This window comes from Choloepus didactylus, chromosome 8, assembly GCF_015220235.1.
Source record: "Choloepus didactylus isolate mChoDid1 chromosome 8, mChoDid1.pri, whole genome shotgun sequence".
In the NCBI taxonomy this organism is placed as follows: Eukaryota; Metazoa; Chordata; class Mammalia; order Pilosa; family Megalonychidae; genus Choloepus; species Choloepus didactylus.
The window spans coordinates 91,392,055-91,418,889 of record NC_051314.1 but is presented as its reverse complement, the minus strand read 5'-3'; the positions used below and the strand labels follow the sequence as shown (position 1 = coordinate 91,418,889).

The 26,835-nt window shown below is 39.6% G+C and overlaps 1 protein-coding gene across 2 annotated transcripts in view; it reads left to right on the top strand.

Moving 5' to 3' along the window:
* The window catches only part of ANO6 (anoctamin 6), a 234,918-nt gene that overhangs the window by 193,135 nt on the left and 14,948 nt on the right, over nt 1-26,835 (top strand). For both annotated transcript variants that reach the window (XM_037848272.1, XM_037848273.1), the window contains 7 exons: nt 42-102; nt 10,947-11,089; nt 13,207-13,284; nt 17,407-17,632; nt 18,616-18,785; nt 18,986-19,083; nt 25,863-25,993. In XM_037848272.1, coding sequence (XP_037704200.1) covers nt 42-102; nt 10,947-11,089; nt 13,207-13,284; nt 17,407-17,632; nt 18,616-18,785; nt 18,986-19,083; nt 25,863-25,993 — 907 coding nt within the window. The remainder of the gene's footprint in view (nt 1-41; nt 103-10,946; nt 11,090-13,206; nt 13,285-17,406; nt 17,633-18,615; nt 18,786-18,985; nt 19,084-25,862; nt 25,994-26,835) is intronic.

Here is a 26,835-nt window from a genome sequence, read left to right as displayed (position 1 = left end):
TGTAGAACATGATTCACTCATGTCATTATTGCATTTTACAGAAATTGTGCATCTTTGACAGTTTTGGAACCTTAATTTTTGCAGTATTTATGGGAGTATGGGGTAAGTTATTTTTTCTTTTTCTTTTTCAGTTTACGTATGATTTTGCCTCTTAACATAAAAAAAAAATCTAAGATCATAATGCACCCCATTCAATAGTGTTATATAATTTTATATAGGCTATCAAAGTAAACCCTTCTCTAGGATCTTGGATTGGCCAAGCTTTGGCACCCCTAAAACTCCATTTACAACTCCAAAGCCATTGCATTAGTTAGTTTTTGCTGCATAAAAAAACTATCCCAAAAGGTAGTAGCTTAAGACAACAAATATTTATTATTTCTCACGATTCTCTGGGTCAACTGGGAGGTTCTTAGGTATGGGCCAGCTCCGCTATCTCAGTATTAAGCTGGTGGCTCGACCTGGGCTGGCTGGTTTGGTCTATGGAGACCAAGCTGGGATAGCTTGTCTCTGCTCCACGTGGCCTCCCATCTACTGATAGGCTAGCCCAGGATTCTTCACATGGTGGTTCCAGAGTTCCAAAGAGAAACAAGAAAGGGCAAGCAAATGCTGTTTAAGTTATGGTTGCATCAAGTTTGTTAAAGTCCCATTGTCCAAAGCAAGTCATATGACCAAGCTAGAATCAATGTGGAGAGGCAGAAGGACTGCCCAAAGGCTTGGACATAGAGGGAATCAATTCACAGGGAACCATTATGGCAGCAGTCCAGCTGTGATCCAACCTAACATTCAGGGTGCAAGGAAAGCAGCAACACAGGATTATGTGTGAGCTTTCGTCTTTGTACGCTTCTGTTTGAGGGGATATTTAATAAGTATGTGCTACTCTTGCAATAATAAAAGCAAATTCTGTTTAACAAATAGAACAGACATGATCCTAAAGAATATAACTCCTAGATAGAATCTTTAATGCTATATTATTTACTTTAAATAGCATGATTAATGTACTGAGATAATTATCATTTTTCTTTAAATGCAGACTTTTAATTGTTTAATTGATGTAAATTTTCTACCGTAGAAGCAAAATATACCCATTTTCAAAGGCAATCACATATCCAATTTCATTGTGTAAGCCAAGGGGAAAAGGGTTACAGTTATAGAAAGGTGGGGGAAGAAACTGAACAGACTGAGTCTCTTCCTGAAAACCCAACATATGAACATGTGGGGGGGGGGGGGTCACAGCAACAGTTTTTTACAGGGTGTCCTCAGCAGGATTTCTCTTTTGCAGTGGTTATCCCTGTGAAGGGTCGTCAAATAAATTATAAAACAGACAATCCAATTATTTTGGACATTGTTAGAAGTATTAGTTGCCACTCCTGGAAAAAGGGAACTGTAAGATGGCCCAAATTATCCGATAAGTTACCCTGTCATTCAGACATATTTAGCATGTTTTGGCTGGAGACCAAACACTGACTAATTCTTGATGCATAGAAGAATAAAGATCAAATTAATTTATTGATGAAATAAGATCCCCTGTATTCATTCCTTGTAAAATACATCTTTTTTTTCCCCCAGTAAGAGCATATGTGCTGAACATATGGGTCAGTACTTTTAAACTATTGCCTTAATCCTTAGAATCAGCATGGCTTCGTAATTTATAAACTTTTCACACATCTATTGAACTCCATTTACTAATGGATGCTGCTAGCCCTAATTAAGGAAGATATTTTAGGTAAAGAAAAGTAATTAATTTTGACACTAGAAAGACAAACCTCGAATTTCCTAGCTCACCTTCCTTTCTGTCCTCATTAACTACACCATCTTTATAGAACTGACTTATGCATTGGGCTGGTGATTTTATTTCATCAGGTTTTAGAATGCAGAAAACACTTCAGCTCTGCTCATAGCACCATATGCAGATCTTTAAGAATATGTAGGTGTGATGAATTTAAGTGCTTCATATCTCTTTCCTCGTTACCTCTGCTTTCTGAGAACCACTGCTGTGAACCTCATTACAGAGTCTGAAATTGCAGAACTGAACAGGTGGGAGGATCATGTAAAGTTAGTCGTATCATCATCATCATATTCTCATAGCATCTTCTTTTTGTCCAGATATATGTGGCACTTAGAGTATTTTTCTGCTCCCTAGGAATTGTAAAAGTTGAGGGTGGAAAACCTCTTACTATCAATATGGAATCATATACTTACCTGAAAATTATCCCCCCTTTTAGGCCAAGCCAGTCCACTATTCATATTTTGTAATGTCCTAAACACAAATCCATGGATGAAATAAAGGTTCTGAATGCCTCCCAGACTCCTGCCCCAAGTCCAATTCCTTCTTTTTATTTTTTATCTTGGTAACATATATATAACATCAAATTTGCCATTTTATCCATTTTTCAGTATACAATTCAGTGGCATTAATTATATTTACAATGTTGTGCTACCAGTGCTGCCACCCATTACCAAAACTTTCATCACCTAAAACAGAACTCAGTACCCATTAAACAATAACTCCCCTTACCTCCGTAACCTGTAATTTGCTTTCTGTCTCTATGAAATTGCTTATTCTAGATATTTCATATAAATGGAATCGTGTATTGTTTGTCCTCCTCCCCACCCCACACCCTTGGTCTCTTTGAACCTCATTTATAATGCCCATTTCTCAGGATCATTGTAAAGATTAAAGGAGGCCCATAGATGCAATCTTCTGTAAATATAGAGAATTGTTATTGTTGCTCATTTTTCTGCTAAATAGGCCAATGGAGCCAATATTAGCAGCACATTCCTTAGTAATGCCACAGCTCCTCCTTATCAGCCTTCACAGGACTGAGATGCCTCATACGGTAAATTCTTGAGAGGTTGGAAGGATGTTTTAATAACTCTTCTGCTTCTGTTCTGTTTATAGTAATATAGGCCTTCTTGGTAACTTGGAGCTGCCTGCAGAAACAATGCTATTGCCAGCACATAGTTCTTAGTTCCCCTGTGCATCCCTAGTGTTTCCATTCGCCATGGAATATAGATTTCTCCAGCGAAATGACTCGCATCTATTTGTCCTTTTGTGTTATTTCACATTGCGTAATGATTTCAAGGTTCATCCATGTCATTACATGTATCCTTCTTATGTCTGAACACCGTCCCATTGTATGTGTATACCACATTTTGTTTATCCGTGCATCTGTTGATAGATACTTGGATTGCTTCCACTTTTTGGCTATTGTGAACAATGCTGTTATGAACATCCCAGTTCCTTCTTGCTCCTCACCCACTTTCACCTGATTCTTCCTGGCTCCAGGCTCTGGACTGCATGACTGTAACTTTTAGTATCCACCTTTGACCTCTCATATTTGCCATTCATCTTTACTTTTCATAGTATTGGGGCTTCTTTTGCCAATTCTGGCTTTGGCCATTCCTCCAACTCCCAGAGTTCCCGTTGTCTGGCCACTGAGAACCAACATCCACCCACAGCAGCCTCCACGCTGGTCACAGCCTTAGACTAGTCCTTTCTCCCATCCCTTAATAAGGTGGAATAGGATGGGAAGGGGATGGAAAGTATACTAAAATTTTCTTTCTTAAATACTTGGTTTATTTTTTTTTTTAATAACTGTGTCTGAATGGAAACTAGAAAAATGAAGCCATTGCTTACCCTTCCTGTCCACTCTCCCCTCCCGCACATACATACATTTCATTCTTTTGGGACTTGACTGATATATTAATACATTACAGTTAAAAGTAATGCAATATAACCTTGTTAGTAGCGACATCTGGATGAGAATATGTCTCTCAAAATCAGGATGATTGAGGCCTTGGAGGGAAGGAGCCTTGGAGATGTGTCCACCATGGGAGGTCAGCAGGCTGGCTACCAAAATACTTCACAGCGTGGCTTTACCTTGTTGAGTGAACCATAGTTCAATTCATATTCTCAGCCTTGCTGATCCAGAAACTTGATTTCACATAGTTACCCAAAATAATAAACTTGGTGATTCAGATCATAAGATCATTGTGAAAGCCATAATGCATTAATTAACGAGAGGAAGTGCATTCTAGTGGCTGAATGAAATGTTTCCTATCCAGGCACCCCTTGGAATTGTCCATGTTATGGGAGATACATACTGAAAGTGAGAATATCAGTTGAGATTTAGTAGTAGACGACAGAAATTGTTTCACTGACTTTACTCAGAAAAGGATTTAATTCAGGGACTTGCCTACTTACGGAATCACTGGACATGCTGGAGGGGTGAGTTCTAGACTGAGTGTAGTGATATCTAGAAAAACAGCAGACACCTGGCTCTTTAAGGGTCCTGGGGAATCAGAGGGCCATTACCCCAGCTAGCCACACCTGGGGGTCAGAAAACAGCTGTTGCAGCTGTTAGCTCCAGAGCTGTGCTAATTCTGCTGGATCCACACGAGCAAAATTAATGCCTGTCCCACCACCATCTCTGCCTTCACTCGGTTTCTAATTTGTGACACACAAATGCACTTGTTGATTATTTTTAAAATCACATCTATAATGGTAGCGGCAAGAGTTTGAGAGATATAGTTTTTAAACTTCCAGCTCTTCATTTAGAAAACTGGAATAAATGCAGAGCAAGTTAATCCATTTTAATGTGCCTCTGTAAGTAAAGATGTATAGATGGTTTCGAGGCCTGTTGAAAACACCCCATCCCTTCACCATAAACACTTGTAGCAACCAGAACACTCCCATGCAATGGAATGTATCTCTTTTCCCTAGACATTGCTGGATATAACCTTGCCAAAGCTTTATTGCTCTGAACCCCTTTTATGTGTATGGGCATCTTCTTCATCTGATGCATGCTCCCTCTAAATGTGATAAAATCGTGATTAAGAGAAGAAGCTATCCTGAGTCCCAAGCCAGGCAACCTTCTCTCTTCTTTGATTGTTTGTTGATGTAAGAGTTTTTATTCTTTCTAATCAACTGGAGCCTCATGGTGTGTGGTTTGGCCAGAGGACATAAGTGCAGTGCTCACCACTGGAGGTCTACCAGTTATTTTATCGTAAGGAGCAAAAGATACAGAGCAGGAAATTCCTGTCCATCATTTGCACAGTCGCCCAGGTCCTGGAACACGCAGCACTGTTCAGCACAGTGGTCGGCACTGATGTGACCCGGGACTACCCCAAAACATTGGGTGACTATACTAGGTTTCCATTATCTTCCATAGACCCTGCAGAGTCCTTGGCTGCACAAAATAAGGAACTGTAACTCCCAGGGTTTTGCCTTTGAGGTTAAGGATTGTCTCACAACTCATTATTTCTCAACAGACCACTTCTTGCCTGCATGGCAGTCCCATCACTTCCTAGGAGGGCTTCAAGTTGCTCCTAAAGTTCAGGATTTGGTAAATTGAGGCCTTTCCTCCCCTTATATTCAGGTTTGGGGGTAAGGGATAAAATTCCACATATCTCCTTTATAGCACTGATTAGAATTACTTATGTTACTATTTGTGAGAAAAGTAAGTTTAGTTTCATAAATTATATCCTGTTAATACTGTTGGTAGAGACTGAGTAAATGAATGACTATTGTTAAAGATGAGGAAAATGCCAGAGAGATTAAGCAAATTACCTAAGGGCCTATAAACAGAAAATGGCAAGCATAGAATAAGAGCTCTGCAAATAATTTGTCCATCATCAGCATTTAGATCAATGACAAAATACAGTGTATATTAATTGTTAACAAACATTTTAGAAATCTTTATTATGTAATTGCATTGTTTTGGTTGGGACTTTCCTTTGTCCTATCTCATGTGACAAAGATACAGACCCTTCTTTCTAAAACAGGAATATAAAACCACATATCTTTAGCCTTAATTTTAACAAGCTCATGTTTCATTTATACCCATAGGTCCCAAAGTGCAACAAAACTTGGTCCTAAATCACAGTGTCCTTTAAAAGTTATGTTAGATCTTCTTGACCAAAAGGGGGATGCAAAATGACAAGAAATAAAGTTTCAGTGGCTGAGAGATTCCAAATGGAGTCGAGAGGTCACTCTGGTGGGCACTCTTATGCACTATATAGATAACCCTTTTTAGATTTTAGTGCAGTGAAATAGCTAGAAATAAATACCTGGAACTATCAAACTCCAACCCAGTAGCCTTGACTCTTGAAGACAGTTGTATAGAAATGTGGCTTACAAGGGGTGACAGTGTGATTGTGAAAGCCTTGTGGATCACAGTCCATTATCCAGTGTATGGATGGATGAGTAGAAAAATGGGGACAAAAAACTAAATGAAAAATAGGGTCTGTGTGTATGGGGGGAATGATTTGGGTGTTCTTTTATACTTTTAATTTTAATTTTTTTTTTCCACTTTTTCTGGTGCAAGGAAAATGTTTAGAAAATAGATTGGGGTGATGAATGCACAACTATATGATGGTACTGTGAACAGTTGTACACTTTGGATGATTGTGTATGGTATGTGAATATATCTCAATAAAAAAGAATTTTTTAAAAAAAGTTATGTTAGGAGATATAAAACATGAAAGCAAGCTGATTTTATGTGTGTGTGAAGTGAAAAGTAACTTTACTATGCAGAAAGAAATTGGGAGTTTTCTTCATTGAAAATCAGTAAAAGAAAATTTTAAAAACAACTGCATTTCTAATATCTAGGTTAAAATTGCAAAATTTAGAGGAATTAGGAAAACAATGAAGATATCTGTAGTGGCTTTAAAGAGCTTTTTCCAGTGGGCAGGGCTCATAAAGAGGCCATAATGGGCCAGGCACCCTTTCCCACCCACAGTCCAGAGAACAGGGAAGAGCCAGGGTTTCCCCAGGGTGCCTGCCGTGAGGTAGGACAGTACACGTGATGATTCCCTCAGCCTGTCTGCCCCGTACTCCCAGCAGAAAAGGGGCTGGGGCTGACTAAGGCCTCACCAATAAACTGGCAAACTCTCCATGATATACTCTCCATCTTGAGTTATCCAGGCCTGTTGCAAGGTACACATACACCAAGTGGACTGGTGTGGCAGAGAGTGGTGGCAAGTGGGATGACGTGCATGGAGGGGAGCAGGGAAGTCAGGTGGGCCCTCTGAGTCAGTGCCATCCTTCAGAAGTCCCAGGTGGCAGAGCCCCTCCAGTCTCCAGCATGGCTTCCTTTAGGTCATTCATTCAGTGCCTGTTAGGTGCTAGTGCTTCAGCTGTGAACAAACAAAACCCCTGCCTTGTGAAGGTGACTTTCTAGTGGGCATGATAGGCAGTAAACATAGAGGCAAAGAAAGGTCAGGATGCATGAGTGCTACTACGTATTTTTTCAGAGAAGAGGGGTCAGCATAAGGAACAGTGCACATATGATCATAACTGGAATGATCATAGTTATAGAGGGGGAGACAGTTGAAGAAAACTTCAGGGAGGGTGCATACGATACTGGCAGTGGAATTCTCAGGTAAATTAGAAAGTAGGGGTCTTTTTTCTTCCCTTGCAATTTTATTGAGATATAGTCACATACCATACAGTCATCCACAGTGTAAAATCAGTTGTTCACAGTATCATCATGTAGTTGTGTATTCATCACCACAATCAATTTTTGAACATTTTCATTACTCAAAAAACAAAAATAAAAAGAATAAAAGTAAAAAAGAACACCAAAACAACCCATCCCCTCCCCATCTGCCCCCTGTTACTCATTTACTTTTTGTCCCCATTTTTCTACTCATCTGTTCATACAATGGATAAAGGGAGTGTGAGTCACAAGGTTTTCACAATCACATGGTCACATCATATAAGCTGTACAGTTATACACTCATCTTCAAGAATCAAGGATACTGGGTTGCAGTTCAACAGTTTCAGGTATTTCCTTCTAGCTATTCTAATACAGTAAAAACTAAACAGGAATATCTATATAACGCATAAGAATAACCTTCATAATGATATCTTGACTCTACTTGAAATCTCTCAGCCACCAAAACTTATTTTTGTTTCATTTCTATTCCTCTTTTTGGTCTAAGAAGGCTTACTCAGTCCCACGATGCTAGGTCCAGGCTCATCCCTGGGAGTCATGTCCCATGTTTTCAGGGAGATTTACATCCCTGGGAGTCATGTTCCATGTAGTGGGGAGGCAGCGAGTTTACCTGCTGAGTTGGCTCAGAGAGAGAGGCCACATCTGAGCAACAGAAGAGGTTCTCTGGGGGTGACTCTTAGGCACAATTATAAGTAGGCTTAGCCTCTTATGGCTTCATAAGGGCAAGCCCCAAGATTGAGAGCTCAGCCTAAAAATAGGGGTCTTTTGTTTGAGATGCTGAGCCTAGGGACTTGACTAAGTGGGTGGCATATATCATGTAGCCAAGGAGGGTTGCTTCATGGGTGGTGGCTCATTCTGTACTCCACTTCCCCCAGGAGAGGTCTCTTGGGAATAATTGCCACGAGGCCAGCAAAGGTCAGGTGGGTATAACAGGACCAGCCAGTCACAACTTTGCAAAGTTTCCTAATGGCCCTCAAGACTTTAATCCCCTTGACAAAAAGGCAAATACCTCATTTCCCCATCGTGGGGACAAAGGCACAAATGGACAGGTGGTTTCTCCATGGTGGAGGCATCACTCTCCATACTGAACACCCAACAAAGTAGATCCTTTGCCTTGGCTATGGCCTGGGCTAGACAAGGCATCGGGGTGGCCGAGCTAACGAGATGTGGGGAACCATCCTTCTGTTCTCACCAAGGGGTTTATTTTTGAAGGTCCTGGTTGGGAGCACAAATACTGATTTACCATGGATGAGCAACAGGCTCCTTCAATGCAGAAGGCCCTAAGTCTGATTACCAAAGCTCAAGAGCTCAGGAGGAAGGCACAGGGAACACAGAAAGAGAAGGAAGACCTTCCTCTGAGCAGAAGTGGCCAGATCAGTCCTGTTGATCAGGGGTCTGGCTGGTGGGCCAGCTAAGTCTCTCTCATATGGATTTCTCACACAAGCTATTTGCTTGGAGAACTTGGAGTATTTGGGTGACCAGAGCTTTGTGAATTCCACTTCCCAATGGGCTCAGAAAGTTGAGACATTTTAGCCACAATCAGGATTTGATCCTGATTTCAAAGCCCAGGTTATTTCTACTCTAACACATTGTTACTGAGAAATTAGTAAAGTCACAACAAACACTGCTGGGAAGTTGATGCTTGTAAGCATTTCCATTGTCTTAGAGAGTGTTCCATTCATTCTCCTTAGATCCACACCCCAAGGATTCTCTCCTACATCCCAGGCTGCCACTTGCAATGTCTGCAGAATTTCAACCCAAGCTCTCTTCTCTCTCCTCTCTCTACTCCACTGATTCTCAACCCTGACTGCCTATTAGATTAATATATATAGCAATGCTCAGGCCCCATCCCAGACCGATTAAATCAGAATCTCAGGGGTGGGTCCTAGGGATCGGTATTTTTTTAAAACTCCCCCAGGTGCTTCTTGTGTGGCCAGGGTGAGAACTACCGCCCTACATCTCAGTGATACCCACTCATTGCTCCAGTTACCACTTAAAACAATGAAAATCCATGTCAGTCCAGATCATTTTCCATGAGTTCTCGATTTTTACCTGCCTTCTGGGCATCTCTCCGGGACTGGCCCACAGGAGCTGCTCGTAACTGAGCAGCTTGTCTTCTCTGACTTGCTCCTTGTACTGCTGTTTTTATGCCTAGAATGTAGGCCATCACCCAAGGCAGAAGCCGGGCCAGCATCCTTGACCTCTCCCTTCCCCTTCCATCATCCTGGATCGAGTCTCCCTACTAGCCATCCCTCATATATGCCACCTTCTCTCTCCCTCCCTGCCCAGGGAGGCCCTCAGCATTTGCCTACCAGGATGTCTCCTTGCTTCTACTGTTGCTCTGCCACAATGCTTTCCCTACCCAGAAAGTGAAATCTTTCTAAACTAAAACTCGATCATGTGTTCCTTATAACTCTTCGTCTGACACCTCAATGTCTTACCACCTTTAGGTTAAGATTGCCTTGCCAGGCACACAAAACCTTTTGTGATGTCTGCCCTGTGCTCCACTTCACACTCTATACTCATTACCAGACTATTTACAGTTCCTGGAAAGTACCTGACTCTCTTTGCTCTCTTTATGCTTGCACATGCTGCTTCCTGTCCACCCCCATCTTCTCCTGCTCACTTCTCAAGACTCACCCAAGGGGTACCCTCCGCTGGGAAGGCCTTCCCTGAAACACCCCTATTAGAGGTTCCAGCTAAGTGTGCCCGAAGTACCACATGCTTAGCCCTATCATAGCCCTCAATAGTGTACGTTCATTATCAGTTCATTGTAATGGACCTACGAGCTCCTGAAGGCAGTGACTGTGTCTTTTGTAGTCTTTATTCTCAGTACATAGTAGACACTCAATAACTACTTGTGGACAGAATAGTGGTAATTACAGAGTATCTGTAGTGAAGCGTTTAGGGGTAGTAGTCTGCCTGGTAAAAGGGCCGAGGGGATTTATCCTGAGACTGCATTTTCAATTAAAGTTGTTTTATTCATGTTGCTTAGATTTGGTATTTTAAGTAACAAATTCTGAAAAATAAAAAGATTTCCAAAAATTATTTTGTTTATACGTTACACAAGATTGAGAAAGAGAGCAGTTTTCCATCTGAAGAGTGGTATTGTTTTACTTTGACTTGGCTTGGGGGCTGGCACATAGAGATTTGGGGAGAGGAAGAGAGAGGGGGAGAAGGTTGTAGGGAACAGGGACTGATGGATGGACCATGACCTGCTTTTGAATACTGAGTTGTTTAGTCAGCAATAAAGTGCTAGGAGCAGACAGATTAGCATTAGACACACCTGCTTGCCTTCTGACCCCCACATTATTACCTTGCAGGAAGGTGTAGTCTGTCTTCACAAGTTGTGTAAATGATCAATTTTTTCTAAAAAGGGAGGGGAGGCATTAAATCATTTTTCTCCCTTTTAAATATTAGTATCACCTATAATTAATATTTTTCAGTGCAGATTTCTGCAACATCCTGTTCTGTCTCTCTCTCTGTTAGTTACCCTGTTTTTGGAGTTTTGGAAGCGGCGTCAAGCAGAGCTGGAGTATGAATGGGACACTGTTGAGTTACAGCAGGAAGAACAACCCCGACCTGAGTATGAAGCACGGTGTAATCACGTGGTGATAAATGAGATTACTCAGGTAAGGAGGATGCTCTGCAGATACAACTAAGTTTATTGCAGGGGTTCTCGAACTTGGCTGTACATTGAAATCACCTGGGGAGCTGAAATTCTTATGCCTGGGTCCCCATCACTGTTGGCTCTTATTTGCCAGAAGGGTATGGGCTGGGCTTAGGGACTTTTTAAAGCTCCTGGTGGTTCTGATGTGCAGATAATGTGAAGAACCACTGTGGGTGTTCTGCTTAGAACAACAGTGAACAGAGGAAACAAATGTGGTGACAACAGAAGTGCAACAACAATAAACTCTGTGACATAGAGATATAAAGAAACATGCATTGATTTTATAGTTGATTCTCAATTTTTCACATGCACCTTCATTATTACAGACCCCTTTTCATCCTAGATTAGCTGCCCCATTATCCAGCACTAAGCTTCGGTCACTGCTCCACCTTCTGGTGGGGATGTGCAAAAATAATGTGGCACTTGTCTTTAAGATGGAGAAGCAATAGAGGAAAAGGGAAAATATTTATTGAGATCCAACTATGTTCAGGCATTTTATACAATTGGAAAGGTGAATTTGCTGCTACTACTACTGCTGCAACAAATAAGATAAGACCATGTACCTCTGTATGAATATCCCAAAGCCAATGAAAGCTGATTTTTGAATCATCTGCATTATTGCTTGTTTCCATCAACACAGAAAATTTAGAACTGATTGTACTTGCTGTCATCAGCATAAGGACAGTAGGTTCTGAATACGAATAGCTCTTGGAAAGAAAATGCTTTTACCAAGAGCATCTGAAAATGTCCCCAGCTATAGATTTTATAAATTGTATCAAGATTTATAGGATGTTGGAGCTAAAAAGAGGCTGGAGTGAGCAGTTCAACTTCCTCATTTACAAATGGAAAAAATGAGTTTCAATTATTAATAGAGGGTGACATTTGTCTTTTACAACATACTAAGCTTTGAATAATCCCTGTTATGAATAGTTCCTGCTATTTCCTAGGGAAGGCAATGTCAAAGCATGTGTTGTTGAAAGACTGTACATTCAAAAAATGAAAGCTGAAACTTAGACAAAATTTGATATTCAAAAAGTCTTTTGAGTACAAAGAAACAAAAAAGAGCTTTTAAAGCTGGCAATATAGGAAAATATGAAGAAAGCCAATTTGGTTTAAGTTAAAGGCCAATTTATCACTTAATTCCCATTGACGCATTGCTTTTTAAGAAGTTGAAGAAGAAGGTTCATTTTTGTTTATCTTTCTTCTTCATTTTACTTTTGTTGTTAATATATCCTTCATTGGTTTAGAGAGTCTATAGTGTGGTGGTGAAGTCTCAGGAACAAGATTATGTGGGTTCAAATCCCAGCACTGCAATTTACAAGCTGAATGACCTTGGAAAAATTACTTAACTTCTCTGAGCCTCAGTTTCCTCATCTATGAAATAGGAATAATAGAGTTGCCTTCCCATAGAAGTATGGTAGGAATTAATTGAGTTAATATATATAACCATTTAAAATAGTACCTGGCATAGAGTAAATGCCAGATTGCAGCTATTATACTACAACTGCTCTAAAAATTCAGGTAAATCATTAGAATTCATGACTTCTCTGAAGTATTTGAATATATTCTTGTAAAACAATAAGATGGAAACTCTTAAAATTTGTAGTTTACCAAATTAATATATAAAGCTAAACCAAGAAACGAAGAGAGGATAACTAGTAGTTGAAGATATCTGTGAAACTTTTCATCCTACCTGGTCACCCTGTAACCATTGCAATAATTTTTAAAACCTAAGACAACATCAGAAATGTAGCTTTATAGCTTGGCATTGTCAGATACCCAGAATCCTGAGCTCAGATCACAGCACATAATATTATTTGTGCTTGCTTTTAAAAAAAAAAAAAAAAAAAAAATGAAAAAAAAAAGTTATTAAAATGAACACTGCACGTGTTTTGGTGTGTGTGTGCTTGAAATTATTTTTTTAAATGTGCAATTATGACTAAGAAGACTATATTTAAAAACTAATTTTAAAAAAAATTAAATTAAGCCCAAGATTTATAGACAGATAAATAGATATATAATTTCATTGGAATTATCCCTTGATTTACTAAACTTTTTTTTGTTTTTTTTTTTAATTAGGAAGAAGAACGTGTTCCCTTTACTGTCTGGGGAAAATGTATACGTGTAGCCCTCTGTGCCAGTGCTGTCTTATTCTGGGTAAGAGTCTGTGAAATTTTTTATTTTTTAATATTTAATTTTAAATCTGGGGGAAACTAAAAGCTGAGCCTGGAAACTATAGTCTCAGAGAGAGAGTTGGTTTTAGAGACCTACTCAGCCACCACTTGGAGCAACTCCTGAGGTTTCAAAATATCGTGGGTATTTCTTTTTTTGTTCACAGTGGTGGTTCTAGTTTCTTTCACATCATTTGTTCAGATATTAGTGGCTCAGGATTTTCCTGTTTCTGATGAAGAGACCAAATGGAACAGTTACAAATTCTACACTTTGCCGACAGCAACAACCAAAATAAAATGTCTAGTAATTGCCTTAACAAAAAGATGTAGAGACTATTAAAGAAAACTTTAAAACTACTAAATGACAAAAAAGTCTTAAGCAAATGATTCTAGATGAGATGAGAATATTTCTAAAGTATCGGCTCTTACAAAAGTTATTTGGGGTTTCTTATTAATAAAATCATATTAATGTTATAATATTTTAGTGAAGTTGTATTGGCTCGAGAACAGACCACCAGATTAAATGACAGGACATGAAGCCCAGAAATTGGCCCTGAGATCAGTGATAATTTAACATGAGAAAGCAGGCGTTATAAATCAGTGGGATAGGTAAAGATTATTCAGTAAATGGTAATGGAACACTTGTTACCAATTAAGGAAAAAAGAAAAAAAAGCATTTAAAACCATACCATTACCCACATACTGCAATAAATTCCAGAAATACTAAATAAATAAATGTAATACTAAAAATATTGATTGATGAATGTATGATCTCTAGATGTAGAAAGACATTCTAAACTTAATAGCAATGGGAATAAGTTTCAAAGGAAAATATTTAAAGACTTCCATACTTCAAAGATAACTAAGTTTAAACAAAATACCAGAAAAAAATGTTTAACGTATAGGGCAAACAAAGGGTTAATACTGTTAATATAGAGAGTCCAAATCACCTCTAAGATGACACCAAAGATCTCGGTAGCTGAAAAGATGGAGAATATGAATGCACATTCACAAAAGAAAAAATACAGTGGCCGGTAAGCATCAAGATGTCAAGCCTTGATAGTCATTAAATCCCGGCATATTAAAACAAGATAAAATTTTTCACCTCAAATTAGCAACAGTTTTTAAGTGCTATGACTCACCTTTTGTGATGGTGAAGTAAAGCAATCAGCTACTCTCATGCCAGACTACTGGAATTTTGTACTGGTCTGATCTTCCTAGAGAGAGATTTAGCAACATGTATCAAGAGTCTTAAAAATATTCATATGCTTGAATCCACCAATTCAACTTTTAGAAACCTATAATCAGGAAATATTTCAAAATAGTAAAGATTTATTTCCAGACATTTATCACATTATTTATTATATGCATAATATAAATATCCTACTTACAAACACTTCTATTCAGTGGAATGTTGTATAGCTGTGAGAAAGTAGGTTCATGAAAAGTGGTTTGTGGCATGTAAAAATGCTTATAATTTATGATAGGTAAAAGGAAGTATAAATTAATACGTAAAATGATTTTAAATATGTAAACAAGGCATAGTTCTCAAGAAATTGTACCTATATGTAGATAGTAGGCCATTTTTTCCTGTTTTTCTTTTTTTATTCTTTTTATCATTAGAAGTCTTTAAATTGTAGATGACAGAAGATCTATCTCCAATTGTTTTTGTTTTTTTTTTTTAAGGAATTTATTGGTTCTGTAACTGAAAATTCCAGGTCTGAAGTATGGCTTTGGTTAGGGCTAGATACTACAGATGACATCCAGAATTGTGTTTTTTTCTGTGTCTTCATTCTGCCCCAAGTAGCTGCCAGCCATGGTGGTTCCAGGCACTCCCCTTATGTTAGCAAAGTGGCTGCCACATTCCAGATCTCACATCACATCCAAGCAAAGAGAGGCCTTTTCTTGATAGAGGAAGCTTCTCTTTCCCTTAGACACTAGCAGATGTCTCCTCACATCTCAATGGCTCTTATTGGGTCAATCCCTGAATCAGTTGCTGAGGCCAATGTATTGAGATACTGTTCAGCCTAAACCAATCTGGAGCTATGTCTGGAGTATAGGGGGTGGGGAAATCCCACCCAGAACACAGGGCCAAAAACAGAGAAGGGGTTATTCCCCCAAAGCTGGTTCCTTCTCTAGGATGGGGAACACACCTATGGCAGCAAAAGCAACCCATGTCTATTATTAAGATGTTTTTAAATTTTCTATAGTGAGTATGTGTTACAGTTATAATCAGAAAAGAAAATTTACAACCTTGGGAAGGAGACTCAAAAGATTGCCTGCCTCCTACGAAGGAGAATTGAACAAATCAAGCACTCTGAAAGAGGCAACTTGTAAAAGTTCTGAAATAGATTTTAGTCTAAACCAGGTGGGTGAGCGGTGTGCCTTTTGGATACTGAAACTCTTTAGTATGCCAGTTCTTGTACTTACTAGTTGCTTAATCTTGGGCAAGTTGCTTAATCTCTTTGAGCCTCTATTTCCTCGCCTGTAAACAGAGATATAATATTACTTACCTCACAGGGGTTGTTGTGAGGATTGAAAAAATACATGTAAAGTGCTGAGCCAGATCCAGGTGAATAGTAAGCAATAAAAGAATGTTAACTATCATAATTACTTCATAGTTTTAAAAAAATATTGGGCAGATAATTAAAACACAAAACAAAATATTTAAATGGCCTGTACATGTTGTGGTGAGAGGGGAAGACTTGCTATACCTTCTCTGATGGATTTTTTTCCAATCCTAGCTAATTTTCACTCATACTCATACATACACAAAATGTTCCTCATTTCACAAGTATTAAGCCTTAACCATGAAGGATAGCTATAGGGGAAAATGCCTTCTCTACAAATTGATTTGTTAAAAAGTAAGAAAAATTTCTCAGCACTTTGGTACCCATAACCATAGCAAATATTTATATGGTACTTTTCGTGTGTCTAGGCTTAATATTCTAAGTGTTTTTTACCTATAGTGACTCATCTAATCCTCACAATCCTATAAGCTAAGTGCTATTATTATCCATATTATATATGTGAAGAAACTGAGGTGCAAAAGGCTATGTAATTTGTCCAAGGCCCCACAATAGTGGCAGAGCTGGGATTCAAATCCTGGAATCTGGCTCCAGAGTCCGAGCTCTAAATCCACTCCTCTACTGCTCTCCACAGGTGAACAGTGGCCCCTCTGCTGTCACTGTAAACAACCTTGCTTGATGTGCTTGGTCCTGAAGTTCTCCACAGCTTTTCTCACTCATGGCAGCCTGCATGTGCAGCCCGACACATTGACTACTTGGTTCTGTATATGTCAAAAAAGTATGCATAGGGCAAACAACTTAAATATACCTCTCCAATGACATCTAATAGCCATACCTATATATCAAATAAAGAGAAAAGAATGGGACCTTTCTTGTGCATTGTTCAGTGGCCAGAGAACACTTGTCTTTGGGGAAGTGAAATTCTACCGTGTGCAAACTGTGCTTCAGATACTCCCAGCAATATTAGTGAAATGAATCTTGTATCAGTGCAAGGATGGATGGCTGCCTGTTTCAGATCTGAGTGTGAAAAGCGTGTGAAGCTATTTGTGGAGACTTGCTGTGGTACCATCAGTTACCTCGGAGTACCTCCCTGCCCACAGCTTCACTGCTCCTGTTCAGAATCTCACCTGCTACAGAGATTAAGCAAAAGCTAGCCCCTGCTGACACTTGAAATGGTTAGATTCTCCATTGGAAGGAAAACATATCCCTTTAATAGGTTATAGATGAGCAAAAGAGGAAAAAAAAAAAAAAAAAAACACTGATTCATAACCTAAATAATTCAGTAATTGTAGAAAGGATGTTTTCACTGGTGCTATCACAGCCTGTTCTGGAAGAAGGAAATGCATCTGTTGGGTATCCCATTTTTACCCCAACTCAAAATACTCCCTCTTTTGGTTTCACCATTCCTTTTTCTTTCTTTGAAATTTGACCTGCATGATTTTCCACCTCTTGTGGTAGCAGTCATGTGAGATTTATCTCACTTCACACATGCATCTTGTCAATTCCAGCATGGGGATGATTTTTAATGGTAAAAACATGGCTGTTGGTGAGTTTCATGCTGCCATGTGTTGTGCTTTCAGATCCTATTGATCATCGCTTCAGTCATTGGAATCATTGTCTACAGGCTCTCAGTGTTCATTGTATTTTCCGCCCAACTTCCCAAACACTTTAATGGGACAGACCCAATCCAGAGGTATCTGACTCCACAGACAGCTACATCCATCACCGCCTCCATCATCAGCTTCATCATTATCATGATTCTCAACGCCATTTATGAAAAAGTGGCCATCATGATTACTAACTTTGGTAAGTTCTTATGGCAGCTAAGGTAATTTCTAATGCATTTTTAGAACCTGGTAAAAATAGAGACTGTATCTTTTTGGTGTTTCCATTCCAGTATGTTAAAATTTTTAGAAGTTTTCAAGTGTAAATATGTATTCTCCAGACTATGGGAAATGTATTATCTTCAGCTTTGCCCTGATAAAAGGGACAAAGCAAAGACAATCATTATAGTGTCCAAGCTCTGTGTAAACAAAAGTGCCGAATAATGTTTTCAATTACACGAGATCATGTTACCCTACTGTTGAAAGTAAATAGTCTTTTTATTGCAAATAAGTGGAATATAGTCTTGGCTCCCATGGCATGTATGCTCCTTTGTTGCAGAGAGGACAAGCAATTAACATTGTTATATGTCTTCCCCAATGCTGTTCGTATTAATATAGCTACATTCTCACCAGCTGTGGCTGCTATCCCAGGCAGCTAGGTAGTGGTTAAAGCTAAGTGCCTCCTGCACTCTGCCTATGCCTGGGTCATTTCCTGAATGGTCTGCTCAGTGGTCAACTTCTCAAAATGGTCAGACTGATTCAAATTCCAAACTGGGAGAATAACCTGTCTTGTCTTCCCAAATACCTTTAGCAAGTCACCCTTCATTATGTTTGTTTTCTTCAACAAACCTACCTTATTATAAATCAGGAAGATGAGAGAGTATCATTTAGCAGGCTATTCAAAAATAATCTTCTGTCGACTTGGACCTGAGAGAAGACAGCTCTTACCCATTTGATAACATTGTAATTGTAACTTTTAAGGAACAGTTGAATATTTTTGCCACCTAGGAAATTGTTGATGGCTTAGAATTAACACTGTGGCTATATTAAGGAACTCAAAGCAACATAAACGGAAACTGAATTTTATTTATTTTTTGCTATGCTAACTCATGTATCGTGTCTTTGATTAGAATCTCAAAGCTGTTCACATTTTTAAAATCTTACTTTGCTTTGTTTTAACTGCAGAACTCCCAAGGACCCAGACTGATTATGAGAACAGCCTAACCATGAAGATGTTCTTATTCCAGTTTGTCAACTACTACTCTTCATGTTTCTACATAGCTTTCTTTAAGGGCAAATTTGTAGGTTATCCAGGAGATCCAGTTTATTGGCTGGGAAAATATAGAAATGAAGAGGTATGAATGAAGAATTGTATTCTCTTGATCATTTAAACTACTTCATGTTTTATCTCAGTTGCCCAATGAATAGTTTCTTATTGTATATTCCTTAGATTGTTTAAAGCCTAAACAGATATCAGAAAAATAAAATTAATAAATCTATTTCAAATTAGACCCATCTGAAATTCAAATGAAATATTTTCTTTTTAAAATTCCAGTGTGATCCAGGTGGCTGTCTCCTTGAACTGACAACTCAGCTGACAATAATCATGGGAGGAAAAGCAATCTGGAATAACATACAAGAAGTGTTGCTTCCGTGAGTATTGAATTGTGTGTGAGATCTTGGAGGAATAGGATGCGAGTTAGAACCTACCACCCGTCCAGATCATTTGACTATGTATCCACATGGCTGTGTGCCCACCTCTAGAATAAATTACAATCTATGGTTATCAAAGGTTTCCGGACAAGCTGGTCTCCAGCCAACAATGTAAACATATCCAGTGTTTAATAGCTATGTTTAAAAAATAATCTTTATATTTAGCTTAATTCTCTACCTACCATAGCTTGTGCCTCTTAGGCTATCTTTGGTGGCTGATCACAGCCCTTTGAGAGATGACCCAAGCTAGAGCTGTGACCAGCTATTCCAACAAGTTTTCAGGGTTTTCTTTTCCCTTTATACTAAGCATTTAAAAATCACTGATTACCTTGAACATGCCAGACACTGTTTGAGAGCCTTTTAACTCGGCAGCTATTTGCATGCCTTTGAAATACGTTAAACGGAAACCGATGCAATGTGTTTCACCATAAACTTGCCTTCCTCCATCCCCCACCCCATGTGGGACCCCTCTAGGATTCTGAGAGCAAGAAGAGAAACATATCTGGCAGGGTTATCCAGGTTCTCTGGGGTCTCGCTAGCACTTAAACTAGTACCTGGCATATAGAGTCACTCATTAAGAACTAATTAAGTGCTTCAAATACATAAGATCAGTAAATTATTAACACTCTTTGTTGAACCCAGAGGGGAAGCTCAGAGCCTTTTGGCCTTCCCAGCCCAGCCTAGAGACAAAACATCTCTTTGCCTAGGATTTTGATGTTTGAGGCATTCCTGGGAATTTGTTTTATTCTGTACTTGCCAGATTTTTACATTAATCAACTCACTCTGGAGAAATGTTATGATAAAATGTTAAGGATAATAATTAAAATTAAATGTACCAAAATGCTAGTAGCATCATTCTTTGCAGTTTGGATAATGGATGGTTATTTTTTTTCCTTTATATATTTTCCCACAATGAATGTGAACTATAATAAGAAAAGTTGAGGGGGAAATATCCCTTTTCAAGATAAGATTTGGATACAGGATGAGCCAGATACATACAATAAAAGAGGTCCAAATATAGGTGTCACTCACTATCCAAGCTGTTTAAACTCAGGAATTGTAAACTAAAGAACCAAATAGAGGGATACTTGTATTTCAAAATTAGTAAGTGGGAATACTATGGAATGTCTAAATAGAAATGGTGATTGTCTTTAGTATATTGATTAAATAGGATAATAAAGATGCAAAGAGAAAAATGTATAAAGTGCTTCACATGGTGCTTTGCACATCATATAACTAAAGGACACCTATTATGGCATGAACTGTTATGCCAACTTGCATGGTGAACTCCTCAGGAAATTAATTTGTAACCCCCACTGGAGGAAGGAATCTTCTACAGTTGGCCAGAGGTAGAGTTATCTGGCAGTTTAATGGAAGTGGAGGTCTAAGAAAAGATAGCTTGAAAGAGCTTGAAAGGACAGCCAACGGGCGATCAGGTAAAAGCAATAAGGCCAGCTCCCCTCTGAAGCTCACCAAATGAGATTTCCAAAGGAAAGTCAGGGCAACTCCAGGTGATTTAGATGTGCAATCAAGGTTGAGATGTTTGCACTGGCATCATAACTCAGTAGACAATCTAAAAGATCAAGGACAGAGGAGGACATATTTCCTGCTACACATCTGTGGTTCACCTCAGAAGAACTGAACAAGAGACTGCAAGTCTGAAGCTCAGCAAAGAAAGTTAGAAAGATTTCTATTACGGGCTTCTAGAATGGAGTCGGGGAGGCAGCCCAGTACAAGAGGAAACACCGGAGGGGTTAGTGATGCCAAGTGGTCACCAGGACAGAAGTTTCATCTTGAATCCAAATTGTGGTGGGTTCAGGGTCCAGAGAAAAAAATACCTACTTCTCCAGGCCACGGAGATAATTCAGCAAGTGGCTGAGACTGTAAGTTGGAGGCACTGCAAAAAATAAAGCAATGAAAACCAAAACCAGTTTGGGTTTCATGAAGGACGATGGACATGGATGGTCCTCAGTGTCACCTACCTCAGAAAGCACCATGGATGGGGCAAAACTGTGGATTCTGGGCTATACCTCAGGCTTGACTAATTGCAGAACATTTGGTTGGGGCATAAGAAGCTGCACTTTAAACAAGAAACCATATTCTTGTAAGTGCTGAAGCAAGAACTGCTAATCTAGACAGTACTGCATTTCTGAGCCAAGATTCTAAATAACTTGGGCCATATTTATAGTTGACCTCAACCATATGTAGTCTTTATTGGTCAACAGGGAGTCCCATGCAGTTGGGGAGAGGAGGATGGATGTATCAGGAAGTATGTTGAGTTCTTTATCTGTTTTGAATCATTTAATCCTCACAGAAACCCTGGGAATTGTAGGTTTTATCACCCCCATTTTAGAGGTGAGAAAATAGAGTTTAAGTGACTTTACTAAAGTTAAATAGTAAGCAATAGAATGTGGATTCAGATTCAGGGGTGTCTCATTTCATAACCCCTCCACTTTCCACAGCCTCCTGCTGCCCCCTTAATGTCATAGATGAGAAAGAAGTGGGGAAAGATTGTGACGCTTGGGGCATGTTCTTTAGTAGAGAAATCTCTCCTTAGTAAAGCTTGGGTAGTGGTCAGTGAAAAATTAACACTGAAATTGGTAGCAGTGGGAAACCCAGTGCAGAGAGCTATTTGTGATCCATACTCTAGGCTGAGTGTCTGTGAGTGTGTGTGCAAGGCACACATGATGGAGAGGATGGGGTTCTGCTCAGCTGTCTTGCAATAACCGTCTCTACAGCAGTGTGAAGCCATCTCATTGTCCAAATTTGAAATCCATACAAACATGTTGTTTTATCAGCCGAAGCTCAGCCAGATGTTTATATCTGCATTTGAAGTTGTTGTTGCAGCTCTTCTGAGGAACTCCACAAGTAAACTACAAGCTATTGCTTGAGGGAGACAGTGATTCTTTACAGGCACACACCTCATTTCACTGCAGACTCAGATTTCTTTGCAGGATAAATTGCCATGAAAATGGGAAGCAGTTATCTGGCCCACAAGGCGTAGGGAGGGAAGAAAACCTAACGTGTAAGAAGAGGTACAGACAGTGCTGTGGAGGCAGCCCCCAGTGGTGGGGAGAGCACCGGGCCAGGAGTCGGGGCTGTGTCTTGATCCTGAGGAGGTCGTTTCACTTCTTCAGGCCTTAAAATGGGGGTGTGGACCTATTTTATCTAATATCAAATTATGTTGCTTTTCTGCTCAATGCCTGACAGTGGCCTGTCTTCCCTTAGATTAAAAGCCAAGTCCTCACAGTGGCCTCTTAGGCTGCCCACCCTCAAAACATCCAAAGACTTGTTTCCTACTAGGAGACCTGCTCCTGCCTCAGGGTTGTCTTAAATTCCCAGCTCCCTCTGCCTGGAATGATCTTCCCCTGTTTGGCTCATTCCTTTATCTCCTTCACATCCTTATTCCAATGTCACTTCTAGTGAGGCTTTCCCTGTCTACCACCCCTCCTCCTTCCTATACAGAGACACACCCTCTGTACTCTTTATTTCTTCTCCACAGCACTTACCACCAGCTCACATACTGTATTTTAATTTTGTTTATTTTCTGGGTGTCTCACCAGAATAGGCATGCCATGAGTGCAGAGTTTCTGACTTTTTTTCACCAGTGCCTCTCACAGGGCCTGGTAGGTAGGAGACGCTGTGTGTGTGCTGGCTGAGTGAACAGAAGGATGGATGGATTTGGTGGTGTCTGCTGGGAGCATTGCACGGGGAGGATCAGGATGCCCCCTTTCTTCTTGGTGGGCAGAACGCTGTTGTCAGTTAGTGACTACTGCCCCATGCACTCAGTGTTTTGCTGGCCCCTCCCCACTCCATGTTCTGCTGTTGTTTGTACAAAGACAGGTTGAAGCCCTGGAGAACTCTGGCCCCTGGTATTTGGGAAGGATCGTCTACCACTGCAGGTAAAACCCTTCACTGCGCTCTCTTTGCCCTGATTTAACTGCTGCCTTTGTTTTTGGAGAGAGCAAAACACAAAAGATCCCTTTAGATCCAGCTGACGTTTGTTGGGTGCTAAATTGTGGTGATTTGAAGCTGTGAACCCATTGTAAGTAGGACTTTTTGATGAGGTTACTTCAGTTAAGTTGTGGCCCAGGACGAGTCTTAATTCTATTACTGGAGCCCTTTATAAGAGAATGAAATTCAGACAGAGAAAGAGAAAGCTACAGGAAGCAGGAAGCTGAACATCATCAGAACCCGGAAGAGAAAGGAGAGGCCAGGAGACAGGGCCCTGTGCCTTGCCGTGTGACAAGTTAAGGACCAAAGATCACTGGCAGCCAATCCCAGAATGCCACAGTCTTCAGAAGGAAAGCATCGCCTCAATGATGGCTTGATTTGGACTTTTCCCCAGCCTCAAACCATGAGCAAATAAATTCCCATTGTTTAACCTGACTGATTTCATGGTATTTGCTTGAGCAGCCTAGGAAACTGAAACAAGACATACTAGGCACTGGGCTAGACCCAACCACAGCTGTGCCGGTTTGTATATTTGTGTCCCCCAGAAAAGGCCATATTCTTTAATTCATTCTTGTGGGGGCAGACATATTAGTGTGGATTGGGTTGGAACCTATTGGTTCAGTGTCCATGGAAATGTGCCCCATCCAACTATAGGTGATAACTCTGATTGGATAATTTCCATGGAGGTGTGGCCCCACCCATTCAGCATGGGCCTTGTTTAGTTTACTGGAGCACTATATAAGCTCAGAGAGAGGGAGCTCATATCTTGTTGGAGCTAAGACAGACATTTTGAAGATGGCCATTGGAAGCTGATGCAGATATTTTGGAGAATGCCATTTTGAAATGCAACCTGGGACCAAGCAGACGCCAGCCACGTGCCTTCCCAGCTAACAGAGGTTTTCCAGATGCCACGGGCCATCCTCCAGTGAAGGTACCCGATTGTTGATGCATTACCTTGGATACTTTATGGCCTTAAGGCTGTAACTGTGTAACGAAATAAACCCCCTTTATAAAAGCCAGTCCATTTCTGGTGTTTTGCATTCCGGCAGCATTAGCAAACTAGGACAATAGCCAAGCTCTTAATTAAAATGGACAAAAACCCTATGCGGCAAATATCATAACCCCAGTTTACAGAAGAGGAAACTGAAAACCCAAATAGGTTAAGGGACTTACAGACAGACATGGCCAGAAAGGAGCAAACCTAGAGCATGAAACAGCCTCTGACTTAAAGTTCAGCCCTTTTCTCCACCTCAGCTGCTATTATTTAATGTCATCATCTGCTGCTCTTGGGTTTACATGGCTTCCAAGACCAACGAGGTGCTGGCTAGGATCCGAGGTATCACCACATCCTTGGAAGATCTTGCCCAATAGCTTGGGAAAAGGACACAAAAGAAGGAATGATTATCTAGATCAGGAGAGCTAGTAGAGCAAGAGCAAGAGTGAGAAGAACCCCGGGGGCAAAGAGAAATGTTTCAAACAGGAGGAGTTTGGAAAGCAATAGTGTTGTATGACAGGTGTGATACTGTGTGTTTTCAATAAATATAAACTTTCTTTATATAAATAAAATTGAGATTATGATATGTCTGCTTTCTTTTATCCTGCTCATCCTTCAGTACTCAGCTTAAATTTCACTTCCCCAGGGAAACCTTTACTGATTCTCCAGACTAGATAAGATCCTCCATTAAATACCAGCACTGGGCACTTCCTCTTTAGCATTCATCACCTGATGTAATTACTAAGTCTCCACTTACTCACTGCTATATCCTCAGCACCTTTCCCAGCACTGAACGCACAGTAAGTGCCGAATAAATATTACCTGGCTGATTGATGTTTTACTAAAGTACATGTCATGAACATTTGCCCTGTTATTAAAAGTTACTTGAGAGAAAGTAATGGCTACCTTAAATTCATATTTGTTGTGCTATTATTTATTACTGAACATTTATTTTTCCCAGGGTTTTGCTATTATAAGAAATACTACAATAAAAGTTTTGTATTTCTGCTTATTTTCTTAGAATAAGGTATTCTACCAGTGGAAGTATTGGGTAGACATTTGTGACCATCTTTAAGGCATTTGATAAACAATGCTAACTCACCTTCTGTAAAGTTCACGTTATCTAGATTTGAGTTCCAGGAGTAAACCCATTTCTGCAGCCACCTGCCCTGCCTTCAACTCCCATATACACTTTCTCTTCACACTGGGGAGCATAAAAGTGGCCGTTCCCCTTTGTGCAGTTTATTTCTTCCTAACTTTGATTTGCTCTGTCCTGTTACATCTTCCTCATTCATGTATTTGTTCCAAACTGGGATGGGAAGAGCAAGGAGAATCAATAGCACTAGGAGAACTAAGAAATCTCAAAGGAAGCACAATTCCTAGCCTTCAACCTTGTGATTTTTATACTGGAAAAAATTTCCCCGATGGAATAACAGGGGAAAAAATGGAAAAGCAAAAAGAAACTATGAAAGTTAATCAAATGAAGGAAAGTATCTTTTAAAAATTAAACTGCCCACATGGAAATGAAGTAGGAGAAAAATAGTAGCAATTACAATTTTGATAAATCCAGGTACGTAGTCCCATTTTTCACAATATTTTGAGATAGGGAACACAAAAATAGAGAAGAAATTTTTATTGCTCTACATTTAGCATACAAACTGGAAATTAATTTTGGGGGGGGAATTACATATTCACTTTTGAGATTTTAGCAAAGTACTTTTTTAACCTTGATCTCATAGCATTCTAATTTATAACTTTATCTCTTTGGCAGCTGGGTCATGAATCTACTTGGACGGTGTCGCACAGTTTCAGGATCAGAAAAGATAACCCCACGATGGGAACAGGACTACCACCTGCAGCCCATGGGCAAACTGGGATTATTTTATGAATATCTTGAAATGAGTAAGTTGTCAGTGAAGTTTTGAGTGATATAAAATATGTTGAAATATGTTTTGGTTCTCAAAAGCATCTGTTACGTATCCAAATAATTATTTCGTGTATTGAAATGATGATGAGTAAATTTTTCTGCACTAGATAGAACTACACAATCAGACTTTCAAATAAGGTATCTGGCTATGTGTATCGTCATCAGTATTGTTGTAAAAAGCTAAAGATTTTTTACCAAGCAATGAAATGAAATATGCATTGAGGTATATCTTCACCATTAATTCTTAAAACCTTCTAACCGTGTTGCCTGAGAATGAACTCAGTGACTATTATTAGATGTGATTCAGCTTGAGGCTGGTGTCCGTGCAGGCACAGCGGTTGGCTGATCTACTTTGAACCAGGTCATTTGGAGAAAGCCTGTAGGAGCATGCTGTTTCATGGCAGGAGTGGTCACAAGGTCCCCCTTTCACATCTCGCTCCTGCTTTTGAAACAATGTCTATTTTTTTTTTTTTTTGGCCATTGGTTTCTGCCTGGTTCCTTCAGTGACCCCATGGCTAATCACTGGCTTGAATTCAGAACACTTCTTCTAGTTTGGAATTATGATTTGGCACAGCCCCCTCCTTCCTGAATATCTTTGTCCATTTGTATATCATTTGCTTGGGCTCTATTTTGCTTGAGTTGAACCTGAGTTTGAACTCTGAGTTGCCTTTCAATGGATGCATCTCAAAATAGATTTCTGTTAAGAAACACCAGCTTTCTATTATATCTAATAGAGTAATAATTTACATGTTTTGTATTTGTGCCCTTTCAGCTAACCATTGCATTGAATTTTTTTTTTTTTTTTTTTTTTTTTTTA